The 15943-nt window shown below is 35.3% G+C and overlaps 1 protein-coding gene across 2 annotated transcripts in view; it reads left to right on the top strand.

Annotated features, from left to right (window-relative positions):
• Positions 1-10035: 10035 nt before the first annotated feature.
• LOC138372362 (gastrula zinc finger protein XlCGF57.1-like) overlaps positions 10036-15943 on the top strand; it is a 30428-nt gene continuing 24520 nt past the window's right edge. The window contains exon 1 of one of the 2 annotated variants that reach the window (XR_011230796.1): positions 10036-11389. Coding sequence is in view for 1 of the 2 variants with exons in the window: in XM_069337652.1 (XP_069193753.1) it covers positions 10250-11275 (1026 nt within the window). In the remaining variant the exon portion in view is untranslated. The remainder of the gene's footprint in view (positions 11390-15943) is intronic. The other variant, XM_069337652.1, reaches the window with a different exon arrangement.

Raw genomic sequence — 15943 nt, 5'->3', positions numbered from 1 at the left:
TGGCTCTCTCTCTCTCTGGCTCTCTCTCTCTCTGGCTCTGGCTTTCTCTCTCTCTCTGGCTCTCTCTCTCTCTGGCTCTGGCTCTCTCTCTCTCTCTGGCTCTCTCTTTCTCTCTGGCTCTCTCTCTCTCTCTGGCTCTGGCTCTCTCTCTCTGGCTCTGGCCCTCTCTCTCTCTCTCTCTCTCTCTCTCTCTCTCTCTCTCCCTCTCTTTCTCTCTTTCTCTGGCTCTCTGGCTCTCTCTGGCTCTCGCTCTCTCTGGCTCTCGCTCTCTCTGGCTCTCTCTCTCTCTCTGGCTCTGACTCTCTCTCTAGCTCTGACTCACTCTCTCTCTGGCTCTGGCTCACGCTCTCTCTCTCTGGCTCTCTCTCTCTCTGGCTCTCTCTCTCTCTGGCTCTGGCTCTCTCTCTCTCTGGCTCTGGCTCTCTCTCTCTGGCTCTCTCTTTCTCTCTGGCTCTCTCTCTCTCTCTCTGGCTCTGGCTCTCTCTCTGGCTCTGGCTTTCTCTCTCTCTCTCTCTCTCTGGCTCTGGCTCACGCTCTCTCTCTGGCTCTCGCTCTCTCTCTCTGGCTCTCATATTTCATTTGATTTAAAAATGTCTGAGATTTTTACTTAATCTAAGTTATATTGCATGGTGCTAATATGAATATTATACATGACTGTTTTTTCTTTTCTTTCTCTCTCTTTCTCCCTTTCTTTCTTTCTCTTTCTTTCCTTCTCTCTCTCTTTTTCTTTCTCTTTCTACATGAATATTATACTTGACTGTTTACATTCACTTGTAGATTTTTATTTTTAGTTAATTAGTCCTAAACTTTTGATTAATAGATTTTTATTATTAGTCATAGAAAAACTATAGTGTTATATGTATACTCAGAAAATTTTACTTGTTTTAGTTTTAAGTAACAATAACTGCTTGTAACGTCAGACTGATCTCAGCATGACATGAATCACAGGCTGCTTGATCACAAAATCTATTGTGTTCACATATTGCATATATAGATTTTTATAGATTTTTAAATTTTTACTTTTATATTCTGTTATAGATATAGTCTATATATTTCGAGCTATTACATATATTTTGTTGTATTACTCATTCTTAATTAAATAAATATAATATTTTAATTCTCTTTTTGTACCCTATTTATTTGTAATTTACACATACATATATAGGATGTCCATTTCTTTCTCAGATATGTCTTCTTTCTTTCTCTCCCTTTCTATTTCAGATATGAATTAAAAAATTATTATACCCTAATTTACCCTAAACGTTTTAATGTAGGTAATTAAAAGATTATAAAAAAGTTTTTAGAAATGTTAATTATTTACGTTCTAAGGTTGTATATAAAAGTTCTCAAAAAACCTTTTCTAAACGTAATTATAAACGTGCTGAAAACAATGAAATGTCGTTTTTAGGATGTTTTAAAAACATGAAAATGTTTGCTGGGTTTACAGGCCTAAGACCCTAGCACATCAAACAAATGCTGAACCCGGTGCTTGGAGATGCTGCAACGGACCTTCTAGTGGAACTTACCAGATTCTCCAACATGTGTTTGGCTGGCGGCATCCCTGAGGATATCAGGCCTGTTTTTTATGATTAAGGCGCCCTGTAGTTACCAGTTGCGTTGCTCCTGGGAGTATGGGTTCGAGTCACTTCTGGGGTGTGAGTTTTCAGTCATATATATATATATATATATATATATATATATATATATATATATATATATATATATATATATATATATATATATATATATATATATATGTATATATATATATATATATATATATATATATATATATATATATATATATATATGTATATATATATATATATATATATATATATACATATATACATATATATATATATATATATATATATATATATATATATATATATATATATATTATATATTATTAAATATGACCGAAAAAGTAAGATTAATAATTCTAACACGAATTTTCTCAATCTTTCGTACATTTCTTTTCACTGTTGGAGGTAAATCAAAAATCAATTCTCCAAAATTCATTTTTATTTCTAGTCTGACGCGACACGAGCGCGTTTCGTAAAACTTATTACATTTTCAAAGACTTTAGTTTAAAATACACAACTGAATAGAACTTACGCATCTCCGATTTTATATCTACATTTGAGTGAGGTGGATGGGGTGAGGTGGCATTAATAGGGTATTAATTTCATCAATACAAGACAGAACAAGAGGTGGCATTAATAGGGTATTAATTTCATCAACACAAAGACAGAACAAGAGGTGGCATTAATAGGGTATTAATTTCATCAACACAGGACAGAACACGAAACAATGGGTATTGAATAGAAGTGTTTGTAGAAAGCCTATTGGTCCAAATTTCTTGATGCTTCTATATTGGAGCGGAGTCTTGAGGTGGGTAGAATATAGTTGTGCATTAATTGGCTGTTGATTGCTGGTGTTGACTTCTTGATGTGTAGTGCCTCGCAAACGTCAAGTCGCCTGCTATCGCTGTATCTATCGATGATTTCTGTGTTGTTTACTAGGATTTCTCTGGCGATGGTTTGGTTGTGGGAAGAGATTATATGTTCCTTAATGGAGCCCTGTTGCTTATGCATCGTTAAACGCCTAGAAAGAGATGTTGTTGTCTTGCCTATATACTGGGTTTTTTGGAGCTTACAGTCCCCAAGAGGGCATTTGAAGGCATAGACGACGTTAGTCTCTTTTAAAGCGTTCTGTTTTGTGTCTGGAGAGTTTCTCATGAGTATGCTGGCCGTTTTTCTGGTTTTATAGTAAATCGTCAGTTGTATCCTCTGATTTTTGTCTGTAGGGATAACGTTTCTATTAACAATATCTTTCAGGACCCTTTCCTCCGTTTTATGAGCTGTGGAAAAGAAGTTCCTGTAAAATACCCTATTATTGCCACCTCTTGTTCTGTCTTGTATTGATGAAATTAATACCCTATTAATGCCTCCTCACCCCATCCACCTCACTCAAATGTAGATATAAAATCGGAGATGCGTAAGTTCTATTCAGTTGTGTATTTGTAAACTAAAGTCTTTGAAAATGTAATAAGCTTTACGAAACGCGCTCGTGTCGCGTCAGACTAGAAATAAAAATGAATTTTGGAGAATTGATTTTTGATTTACCTCCAACAGTGAAAAGAAATGTACGAAAGATTGAGAAAATTCGTGTTAGAATTATTAATCTTACTTTTTCGGTCATATTTAATAATATATGTCTACAGGAAAGACTGCTACCAAAATATACTATTATATATATGTATATATATATATATATATATATATATATATATATATATATATATATATATATATATATATATATATATATATATATATATATATATATATATATATATATGTCGTACCTAGTAGCCAGAACGCACTTCTCAGCCTACTATGCAAGGCCTGATTTGCCTAATAAGCCAAGTTTTCATGAATTAATTGTTTTTCGACAACCTAACCTACCTAACCTAACCTAACCTAACTTTTTCGGCTACCTAACCTAACCTAACCTATTAAGATAGATTAGGTTAGGTTAGGTAGGGTTGGTTAGGTTCGGTCATATATCTACGTTAATTTTAACTCCAATAAAAAAAATTGACCTCAAACATAATGAAATGGGTAGCTTTATCATTTCATAAGAAAAACATTAGAGAAAATATATTAATTCAGGAAAACTTGGCTTATTAGGCAAATCGGGCCTTACATAGTAGGCTGAGAAGTGCATTCTGGCTACTAGGTACGACATATATATATATATATATATATATATATATATATATATATATATATATATATATATATATATATATATATATATATATATATATATATATATATATATATATTTATATATATATATATATATATATATATATATATATATATATATATATATATATATATATATATATATATATATATATTTATATATATATATATATATATATATATATATATATATGTCGTACCTAGTAGCCAGAACGCACTTCTCAGCCTACTATGCATGGCCCGATTTGCCTAATAAGCCAAATTTTCATGAATTAATTGTTTTTCGACTACCTAACCTAACCTAACTTTTTCGGCCACCTAACCCAACCTAACCTATAAAGATTGGTTAGGTTAGGTAGGGTTGGTTAGGTTCGGTCATATATCTACGTTAATTTTAACTCCAATAAAAAAAAATCGACCTCATACATAATGAAATGGGTAGCTTTATCATTTCATAAGAAAAAAATTAGAGAAAATATATTAATTCAAGAAAACTTGGCTTATTAGGCAAATCGGGCCTTGCATAGTAGGCTGAGAAGTGCGTTCTGGCTACTAGGTACGACATATATATATATATATATATATATATATATATATATATATATATATATATATATATATATATATATATATATATATATAGAGGGGGGTACCACCACTGGTGCAATTATAGGGACCCACAGCCTCAGAGAAGGGAACACAGAGCACTCAGGGAAAAACTTGACATTTAACTCTGAATACGAAAGAGTGTTCACTTCTCCTACCACCCCCTTTTTTTTTTTATTATGATGTACACTTTATTATGCAAGGTTATACAGTTACATATCTGATTTTATACAAAAAATGAACATTAAGAGGACACAAGAAAAAGTTCGCTTCCTAGAGGCTGTAGATTTCCTCGAACTCCTCCGACGCCGGGCAGGAACCGAGGATGCAGCGGGCATTTCCCCTCTGGATCGCGACACTGAGGCGCTGAAAGAGAAAACTTGCTGCTCTAGGGTCTCTTGTGGTGTCAATGAGCTTGGAACCAAGATCCTTAAGAAACCTTCTTGCACTCTCACCCCATGGGCCTAGGGTCTCAGACCCTATTGGAACGAAGTTGTACCTTTGGTCTAATTGCCTGTACTTGACTGACTTTTGTTTTTCTCTGTGTGTCGCTGCGGCTCCTGCCGTGCCGGCAGAGAGGGTGATGTATGTCGTTGCCAGGGTGGATACGCAAGTATAGTCCCATGCTAACTGCCTGCCACCCTTCCACGGACGCAGTGTGATTCCGTCTGGTCGGCCGGCAAAGCTAACAGAGTCACGGTTCAGTAGGTTGCGGGGCTCTCTCTCCGCTGGACACTGAGCAGAGGCAAGGCTTCTTTTAATGATGTCGTTGACTTCGTCGTGTCTAGTGTGCCAACCACCCGATTTTCCACAGTGCAGGCCATGCAATCCATATTCGTCAGCATCTGCCTCGCCGCAAATACACCTGTGAACAGTGTGGATAGGGGCAGCAAGGCGGAGAGCGACTGCAATACGGAGCTCCTGCGGATCAAGACGTGTGCCTGTCACAGACATAGGGACTGCCAGAAGGAAGTCCCCTGCATGGGGAGCCTGCACAGCTGTGAGGCATGCACGATCACTGGGGGTTGTTGCTGCCTCCAGCAAAGCTGTGGCTTCTTTGTCTACAATGGGGCTGTCCCAGCTGGATTGTTTCTTGGCTTTCGGCATGGCTGGTCTGAGTGCTGGGTCTGTCATGGCACCCCATTTCGTGTCGCATTCCGTGTAGTGGGGGTCCTGTATCCCCGCTACATCACTCAGGGTGTCAGGTAGAATTTCCTTAACCAGGTCATCTGATGCTGAGGAGGAAGACAGGAAGGCTGGGACAGCAATTTGGGTGGCGGTGCGGACACCCAAGCCACGGAGCCTGACAGGAAGAGTGGCTTGTTTCCACTGACATTCGTTGAGGGAGAGGTTAACAACTTTTTCCAGCATGGTCTTCAGTAGGAGGTCATACTCGTCAAGCTTTGGGTAGTTGTAAGATGGGGCGCACCTCAGAAAGTAGGTTAGCCTCGGAAGGGATAGGCATTTGGTGAGGAGATAAAAAGCATCGTGGGCATTGATGTCACCTATTCTGTCTTCCATCCTTCCTTCCTGTCTTCCATATATATATATATATATATATATATATATATATATATATATATATATATATATATATATATATATATATATAAAATATATATATATATATAAATATATATATATATATATATATATATATATATATATATATATATATATATATATATATATATATATATATATATATATATATATATATATATGTCGTACCTAGTATCCACAACGCACTTCTCAGCCTACTATGCAAGGCCCAATTTGCCTAATAAGCCAAATTTTCATGAATTAATTGTTTTACGACTACCTAACCTACCTAACCTAACCTAACCTAACTTTTTCGGCTACCTAACCTAACCTAACCTATAAAGATAGGTTAGGTTAGGTTAGGTAGGGTTGGTTAGGTTCTGTCATATATCTACGTTAATTTTATCTACAATAAAAATAAATTGACCTCATACATAATGAAATAGGTAGCTTTATCATTTCATAAGAAAAAAATTAGAGAAAATATATTAATTCAGGAAAACTTGGCTTATTAGGCAAATCGGGCCTTGCATAGTAGGCCGAGAAGTGCATTCTGGCTACTAGGTACGACATATATATATATATATAGATATATATATATATATATATATATATATATATATATATATATATATATATATATATATATATATATATATATATATATATATATATATATATATATATATATATATGTCGTACCTAGTAGCCAGAACGCACTTCTCGGCGTACTATTCAAGGCCCGATTTGCCTAATAAGCCAAGTTTTCCTGAATTAATATATTTTCTCTAATTTTTTTCTTATGAAATGATAAAGCTACCCATTTCATTATGTATGAGGTCAATTTTTTTTTATTGGAGTTAAAATTAACGTAGATATATGACCGAACCTAACCAACCCTACCTAACCTAACCTAACCTATCTTTATAGGTTAGGTTGGGTTAGGTAGCCGAAAAAGTTAGGTTAGGTTAGGTTAGGTAGGTTAGATAGTCGAAAAACAATTAATTCATGAAAACTTAGCTTATTAGGTAAATCGGGCCTTGCATAGTAGGCTGAGAAGTGAGTTCTGGCTACTAGGTACGACATATATATATATATATATATATATATATATATATATATATATATATATATATATATATATATATATATATATATATATATATATATATATATATATATATATATATATATATATATATGTCGTACCTAGTAGCCAGAACGCACTTCTCAGCCTACTATGCAAGGCCCGATTTGCCTAATAAGCCAAGTTTTCATGAATTAATGATTTTTCGACTACCTAACCTACCTAACCTAACCTAACCTAACTTTTTCGGCTACCTAACCTAACCTAACCTATTAAGATAGGTTAGGTTAGGTTAGGTAGGGTTGGTTAGGTTCGGTCATATATCTACGTTAATTTAAACTCCAATAAAATAAAATTGACCTCATACATAATGAAATAGGTAGCTTTATCATTTCATAAGAAAAAAATTAGAGAAAATATATTAATTCAGGAAAACTTGGCTTATTAGGCAAATCGGGCCTTGCATATTAGGCCGAGAAGTGCGTTCTGGCTACTAGGTACGACATATATATATATATATATATATATATATATATATATATATATATATATATATATATATATATATATATATATATATATATATATATATATATATATATATATATATATGTCGTACCTAGTAGCCAGAACGCACTTCTCAGCCTACTATGCAAGGCCCGATTTGCCTAATAAGCCAAGTTTTCATGAATTAATTGTTTTTCGACTATCTAACCTACCTAACCTAACCTAACCTAACTTTTTCGGCTACCTAACCGAACCTAACCTATAAATATAGGTTAGGTTAGGTTAGGTAAGGTTGGTTAGGTTCGGTCATATACCTACGTTAATTTTAACTCCAATACAAAAATATTGACCTCATACATAATGAAATGGGTAGATTTATTATTTCATTAGAAAAAAATTAGAGAAACTATATTAATTCAGGAAAACTCGGCTTATTAGGCAAATCGGGCCTTGCATAGTAGGCTGAAAGGTGCGTTCTGGCTACTAGGTACGACATATATATATATATATATATATATATATATATATATATATATATATATATATATATATATATATATATATATATATATATATATATATATATATATATATATATATATTTTGGTAGCAGTCTTTCCTGTAGACATATTTTATTAAATATGACCGAAAAAGTAAGATTAATAATTCTAACACGAATTTTCTCAATCTTTCGTACATTATGCTTCACTGTTGGAGGTAAATCAAAAATCACTTCTCCAAAATTCATTTTTATTTCTAGTCTGATGCGACACGGGCGCGTTTCGTAAAACTTATTACATTTTCAAAGACTTCACAAATACACAACTGATTAGAACTTGCGTTTCCCTGATTTTATATCTACATTTGAGTGAGGTGGGAAGGGTGATGTGGCATTACATTTGAGTAAGGTGGGAAGGATGATGTGGCATTAGAGGATATTAATAGGGTATTAAAAGTATCAACACAAGACAGAACACGAAACAATGGATATTGAATAGAAGTGTTTGTAGAAAGCCTATTGGTCCATATTTCTTGATGCTTCTATATTGGAGCGGAGTCTTGAGGTGGGTAGAATATAGTTGTGCAATAAATGGCTGTTGATTGCTGGTGTTGACTTCTTGATGTGTAGTGCCTCGCAAACGTCTAGCCGCCTGCTATCGCTGTATCTATCGATGATTTCTGTGTTGTTTACTAGGATTTCTCTGGCGATGGTAACCAAACCATCGCCAGAGAAATCCTAGTAAACAACACAGAAATCATCGATAGATACAGCGATAGCAGGCGGCTAGACGTTTGCGAGGCACTACACATCAAGAAGTCAACACCAGCAATCAACAGCCAATTATTGCACAACTATATTCTACCCACCTCAAGACTCCGCTCCAATATAGAAGCATCAAGAAATATGGACCAATAGGCTTTCTACAAACACTTCTATTCAATATCCATTGTTTCGTGTTCTGTCTTGTGTTGATACTTTTAATACCCTATTAATATCCTCTAATGCCACATCATCCTTCCCACCTTACTCAAATGTAATGCCACATCACCCTTCCCACCTCACTCAAATGTAGATATAAAATCAGGGAAACGCAAGTTCTAATCAGTTGTGTATTTGTGAAGTCTTTGAAAATGTAATAAGTTTTACGAAACGCGCCCGTGTCGCGTCAGACTAGAAATAAAAATGAATTTTGGAGAAGTGATTTTTGATTTACCTCCAACAGTGAAGCATAATGTACGAAAGATTGAGAAAATTCGTGTTAGAATTATTAATCTTACTTTTTCGGTCATATTTAATAAAATATATATATATATATATATATATATATATATATATATATATATATATATATATATATATATATATATATATATATATATATATATATATATATATATATATATATATATATATATATATATATATATATATATATATATATATATATATATATATATATATATATATATATATATATATATATATATATATATATATATATATATATATATATATATATATATATATATATATATATATATATATATATATATATATATATATATATATATATATATATATATATATATATATATATATATATATATATATATATATATATATATATATATATATATATATATATATATATATATATATATATATATATATATATATATATATATATATATATATATATATATATATATATATATATATATATATATATATATATTTATATATAGGTAAAAGTGAACATGAAACTCTTGTTGGTCAATTCTGCGCATGTAGTGCATCCACTATGGGAGAGCTATTTCCTTCAAAAAGTATAATCGTGTGGCTTTATGTTTAAAGAAACAATTTCAAGTACATTCTTTGATTGAAAAATATGAATATAAATACAAGTGTTAATTGTAAATGATCACTTATAAACAAAAATATGAAGTAGGAAAAATGAAATGTGGAACCAGACAAAAACATTGGAACGCTTAGGTGATGAGGGTAAACAACCGCCGCCATTTTAGCGCCCCAGCCGGTGATGTCCAGCACGAGCATTAAGGGAAAACCTTGACACAAACTGCACCTATTATAAAGAAGAAGCACCACCATTGACCGCCAAGTGCTAACATCAAGTCTAACTCTAAGAAACAACGCTCAAGCCTTGACGCTTCTCCCAACATCCGGGGGGAGAAAACCTTCACACAAACTGCACCTGTCATAAAGAAGATGAAGACTCACCAGTGTCCACAGTGTCAGAAGGTATTCACCCGTCCTTCACATGTGAAGACTCACATGTTAGTGCATTCAGGTGACAAACCTCACGAGTGTCCACAGTGTCCGAAGGTATTCACCCGCCGTGGAGATGTGAAACGTCACATGTTAGTGCATTCGGGTGATAAACCTCATGAGTGTCCAGAGTGTGGGAAGAGATTCAGTCGTCTTAGTGATATGAAGACTCACATGTTAGTACATTCAGGTGACAAACCTCATGAATGTCCAGAGTGTGGGAAGAGATTCGGTCATCTTGGACATATGAAGCGTCACAGGATGGTGCATGCGGATGAGAGACCTTTTCAATGTGCCGAGTGTGGCAAAAAATTTAGAGATCGTGGAACTATAATAAGGCACATGTTTGTGCATTCAGGTGACAAGCCTCACGAGTGTCCAGAGTGTGGGAAAAGATTCAGTGAGCATGGAAATATGAAGACTCACATGTTAGTGCATTCAAGTGATAAACCTCATGAGTGTCCAGAGTGTGGGAAGAGATTCAGTCAACGTGGAAGTATGAAGACTCACAGGATGGTGCATTCGGATGAGAGACCTTTTCAATGTGCTGAGTGTGGCAAAAAATTTAGAGTACGTGGAAATATAATGAGGCACATGTTAGTGCATTCAGGTGACAAGCCTCACGAGTGTCCAGAGTGTGGGAAGAGATTCAGTCTACGTGGAAATATGACGACTCACATGTTAGTACATTCAGGTGACAAGCCTCACGAGTGTCCAGAGTGTGGGAAGAGATTCAGTCATCGTAGAAGTATGAAGACTCACAGGATGGTGCATTCGGATGAGAGACCTTTTCAATGTGCTGAGTGTGGCAAAAAATTTAGAGAACGTGGAAATATAATGAGGCACATGTTAGTGCATTCAGGTGACAAGCCTCACGAGTGTCCAGAGTGTGGGAAGAGATTCAGTCGTCTTCGTGATATGAAGAGGCACAAAATGATACATGCAGATAATAGGCTAAACACTTAGAGTGTGGAAGGTAATTAAGAGAACGTTGAAGGATAATGAGGGACATATAGGTATATTAACTTAACTTTAATCTAACAGTGTGCTATCACAATGTCAGTTGGATGTTCTTCAAAGGTAATTCTATTTTGTTTGAGAAATACACTTCACCATGAAAGGTAAAGATCAAGATATTTTATTATATTGTTCTTTTATGAAAGTTAGATGACCAAGCAAGAACTAGAGAAGCTGTCACTATAGGAAAATTCAAAATTGCTTATAAGTATAGAAATATCTCTTTAGTTTAGCAAAGATAAATCAAAGCTTTAAATGTTTTTCTTCATATTTAGGTAAATAATAATGTGCTTTCTGTTTTTGTTCTCTGTGAAAATTTATTTAAAATGTAATATACTCTGTAGCTAAGTTATGGACATTATTGTTGTAATATTATTTAGCATTGGTGCTGGTGAAGAAGACAGTCTGAGACGTACTTAAGATGAGACCATTTGATTGATAGGGAAATGTAGGTTAATCAAGGAATTATCTCATCAGATTCATATGCAAACTGATGTCTATTTTATATTTTTTGTTTAGGCATATTTATGAATAATACTCTTGATTATAAATATTTCACCGAAGAGTTTATTGAAGGCAGATTGGCATTTATAACTGTCAGTCAAGTTAATATGAAATTTAAATTTATATTACTCTAGAAATTTACATCACTCTAAATTTACCAGAAATTTATATTACTCTAGAAATTTACATCACTCTAAATTTACCAGAAATTTATATTACTCTGGCCTAACTATCAGTTATGCTGTAATTGTCTTGGAATAATATTTTACCCAATTTACCTGAGGGCCACTAACCCTAGTGGCCTCAATAAAAACAAGAAGCTGGCAGCTTGTTGAAGGTTCTCTCCCCCCCCCCCAATTTTCCTTGATTTTTTCATGGTATATTTTGAAATTCAGCACATTTTGGCAGTTATGGCGTTGGTGGGTAGTCAGTTCCATCGATCAATAACCCTGTGGGTGAAAAAGCCTGTTTCAAAATTATATTAGCTTGATTAGCAATAATATGATCGTGATTCGTATAATCCTCTGTCAATTATATTATCCAAACTGGCAATTATATTAAGGTGATTGTGAATTACATAAACCTTACTGGCAATTATTCTGCACATTCTCTCATGTGTATTATACATATATAAAACGCTGCACTGTAATGCCAATCCTGACCTCAAAAGCTTCATAGAAGGTTGTAACAGAACCCATAAGCACCACACCAGAAATAAATACAGTTTTGATATTCCTAGAGTACGACTTAATCAAACTAGAAATGCTCTACAAATCAAGGGACCCAGAATGTGGAATGACCTTCCCAACCATGTTAAAGACTGTACCTCTCGCAACCAGTTTAAGATATAAACGAAGCTATACCTAATAAATTCCCTGTAACCTACCTTACCCCTCTATTGTCAACCAATGTCTGTTTTTTTTTTTAATGACGCTGTCGACCGAATTGTATTTGTGCTTCTTTTTCTGCCATGATCCCCCCTTTTATCTCTTTTTTTTTTATTTGTTCTCAACTCATTTTATTCTTCATGCTCAATTAGTATTAAGCTTTAGTCATTTAAGTTTTTCATGCCCGAAACGCTTTGCGTAATAGTGGCTTTAGGCATTGTATGTACTAGCCCTAACTATAAATCCATCACTCTTTGTAAAATCTCTTGTATGTATGTACCTTATCTAAATAAACATTTTGATTTTGATTTTTTTTTATTTGATTATATTAGCATGAATGTCAATTTATATCAAACAGATATTTATTTATGTTGTGGTGCTCGTGGGTTCTATTACATCTATCAATGGAGAGTTTCAGATCAGGATTAGCATTTAGGAACAATGTTTTGTACATGTAAATAGCACAAGAGAATGTGTAGAGTGAGTGTATATTTAGCATGTTCAGAGATTTAAACAGAGAGGCTGTGTGTTGTTTGAAGACAGTTTTATTGTTCTGATAGCAGATTTTTATTGGGTGGTGATGAGCATCAGGTAATTTGCAGTGGATGAATGAACCCCATGCACAGATACCATATGTTCACATACCAACCCTAATTTTCAAAGAAACCTCTAGATTTTTAGCTCCAGCCATTTCATTGCTCTACAACAAATCATTTGAACTCCAAACCTTTCCTGATATTCTAAGGGAAAAAAAGCAAGAGTAACCTTAGTCCATTAAAGTGTCTATCTCACTGAAGTCAACAATTATAGACCAATATCAACTCTGCAGATTTTGTCTAAAATATTTTAAAGAGTTAATCTACAAGCAGCCTTAATCCTATTTAGCAAAACAAAATTTACTTAGTTCTTGCCAGAATGGTTTGAGGCCCAAAAAAGGACCAATCGTGCACCAATTAGTATGATTAACATTATATATGCAGCTCTTGGAAGAAATGAGTACCCTTGTTCATTTATTTGTTGACCTACATTAAGACTTTTTTACACTGTTAACACATTAACTTTCTTAAATTACAACATTACGGAGTAAGAGGTTAATCCCTCCAATACCTACAGTCTTACCTTAGTGACAGGCTCCAGTATGTCTCTGTGAATGATTCCAATTCACCCACTCTACCTATTAGCACTGGTGTTACACTGGGCAGTATTCTTCACCCTCTCGTCTTTTTCATCTCTCCCTCCCTTTCCAGCCCGTTGCCATCATGAGGGGGCTTGGTTGGCTGATGCTAGAGTGTGATGCTCCATGGGACAGTGTCCTCTGTCCTTTTGAAGCCTAATGCTCTTGTTGGCATCATCGCTAATTGTGCTGAATACTTTTTCCTATTAAGTTTAATTTTTCCTTCCCAATTCTCCTGTTTAATTGCTATTTCCCTGTGACGTTTTGCAATTCTTGATTATTCTCTCAAATGTTTTCTTCTGTTTAGATACCGGGTTTTTGGGGAGGCACACTCTCTCACCCGTAAAACTGTGGTACTCGGCAATGTCGAGCAAGAGGACATCTTTATTGTCAATCTTTAACATTATTGTTGAGCCCAATTATATCGTGCTGAGCTTCCATTATATCTTGACGGACTGATGATTCCTATGATTGCGATTGTAGGGCGTATATCTACAGTGCACCCCTGGGGGCGGGGGGAGCCTTTGTCTTGTTGGGTGTCCTATCCTCTAATTGTGGCTCCATGGTGGGTATGGGGCCTTGTTTGTTGATGAAATGTTTACTCGTTCATTTACATGCTGATATCTGACCCTCTTTTTAACTTCTAAGACGTGAGGGGTGGGAGACCAGGCCCCCAAGTCGGACTGTGATGGAAAGCTGGGCTCTGTAGCCCACACTACATTGGTCCCAGATCAGGCAGCTCCTGACTCTCCCTGCTTGATGGGGTTCTGGGAGCTCTTCTACTACCTGACTTGTGAGTGCTTGGTCCACCAGGTCCCAACTACCCCTATCTGCTCCCCCTCCCACCTCTGTGGCTGGGTTGAGCCCCAAGCTCCCAATGATGACCACCTCATCACATGGAGTGGCTCCATCTCTCATTGTAACAACTGGGCCTCTTTGGCCCCCCCCCCCCTCTTACTGGGGGTGCTCGGTGCTGTTCCCTCCGCAGTCACACTCACACGATTCCTTCCAGTTCTAATACGTTCCAAGCTTTATTTGGTTCTGCTACATGGACTAAGTATTTTGATCTTAGTCATGTTGATTCTACTGGTCCTGATGATTTATTCATCCATAAACACCTAGTTGATTTGGTGGATACCTTTGTCATTTTTATCCCCACGCCTACTGGTACGTGTTTCTTTGCAGCTCCTTCTCGGGAAGCTACTGTCTGCTTAGCCTCGTTGTCCTGCATTGGGAAACCCCGGTTCGGATCAACAAAAATGCCTTGTTAAATGCTAGGATTTACACAGTTATTCTCCCGCACCATGTAGCGACTGTTGATAGCTGTCAATGCAATCAATCAGAGCTATCGATGTGCTTTAATATGCCTAGTAATCAATCTCATTTTTTTTTTTTACAAAGTATCTGTCAACTTTTTATAAATTTTGCTACAATTTACCTACTTAAAATTATCCATTAGATTAAGGACCTTCTGGAAACGCTGCATGTACTAGTAGCTTTACAAGAATGTAAACACCATGCTATGTACCCCTAACAAACCCAATGTTCCTTGCGTGTGTGGGTATGTGTGTGTGTATACATATATATATATATATATATATGTCATACCTAGTAGCCAGAATGCACTTCTCAGCCTACTATGTAAGGCTCGATTTGCCTAATAAGCCAAGTTTTCATGAATTGTTTTTCGACTACCTAACCTACCTAACCTAACCTAACTTTTTCGGCTACCTAACCTAACCTAACCTATATAGATAGGTTAGATTAGGTTGGGTAGGGTTGGTTAGGTTCGGTCATATATCTACGTCAATTTTAACTGCAATAAAAAAAATTGACCTCATACATAATGAAATGGGTAGCTTTATCATTTCATAAGAAAAAAATTAGAGAAAATATATTAATTCAGGAAAACTTGGCTTAATAGGCAAATCGGGCCTTGCATAGTAGGCTGAGAAGTGCGTTCTGGCTACTAGGTATGACATACATATATATATATAATAACCTAGAAGGGGTACCACCTCTGGTGCAAGTGTAGGGACCCATAGCCTCGGA

Source organism: Procambarus clarkii, chromosome 38, assembly GCF_040958095.1.
Source record: "Procambarus clarkii isolate CNS0578487 chromosome 38, FALCON_Pclarkii_2.0, whole genome shotgun sequence".
NCBI classification, from domain to species: domain Eukaryota; kingdom Metazoa; phylum Arthropoda; class Malacostraca; order Decapoda; family Cambaridae; genus Procambarus; species Procambarus clarkii.
This window is presented reverse-complemented; position numbering and strand designations above follow the sequence as displayed.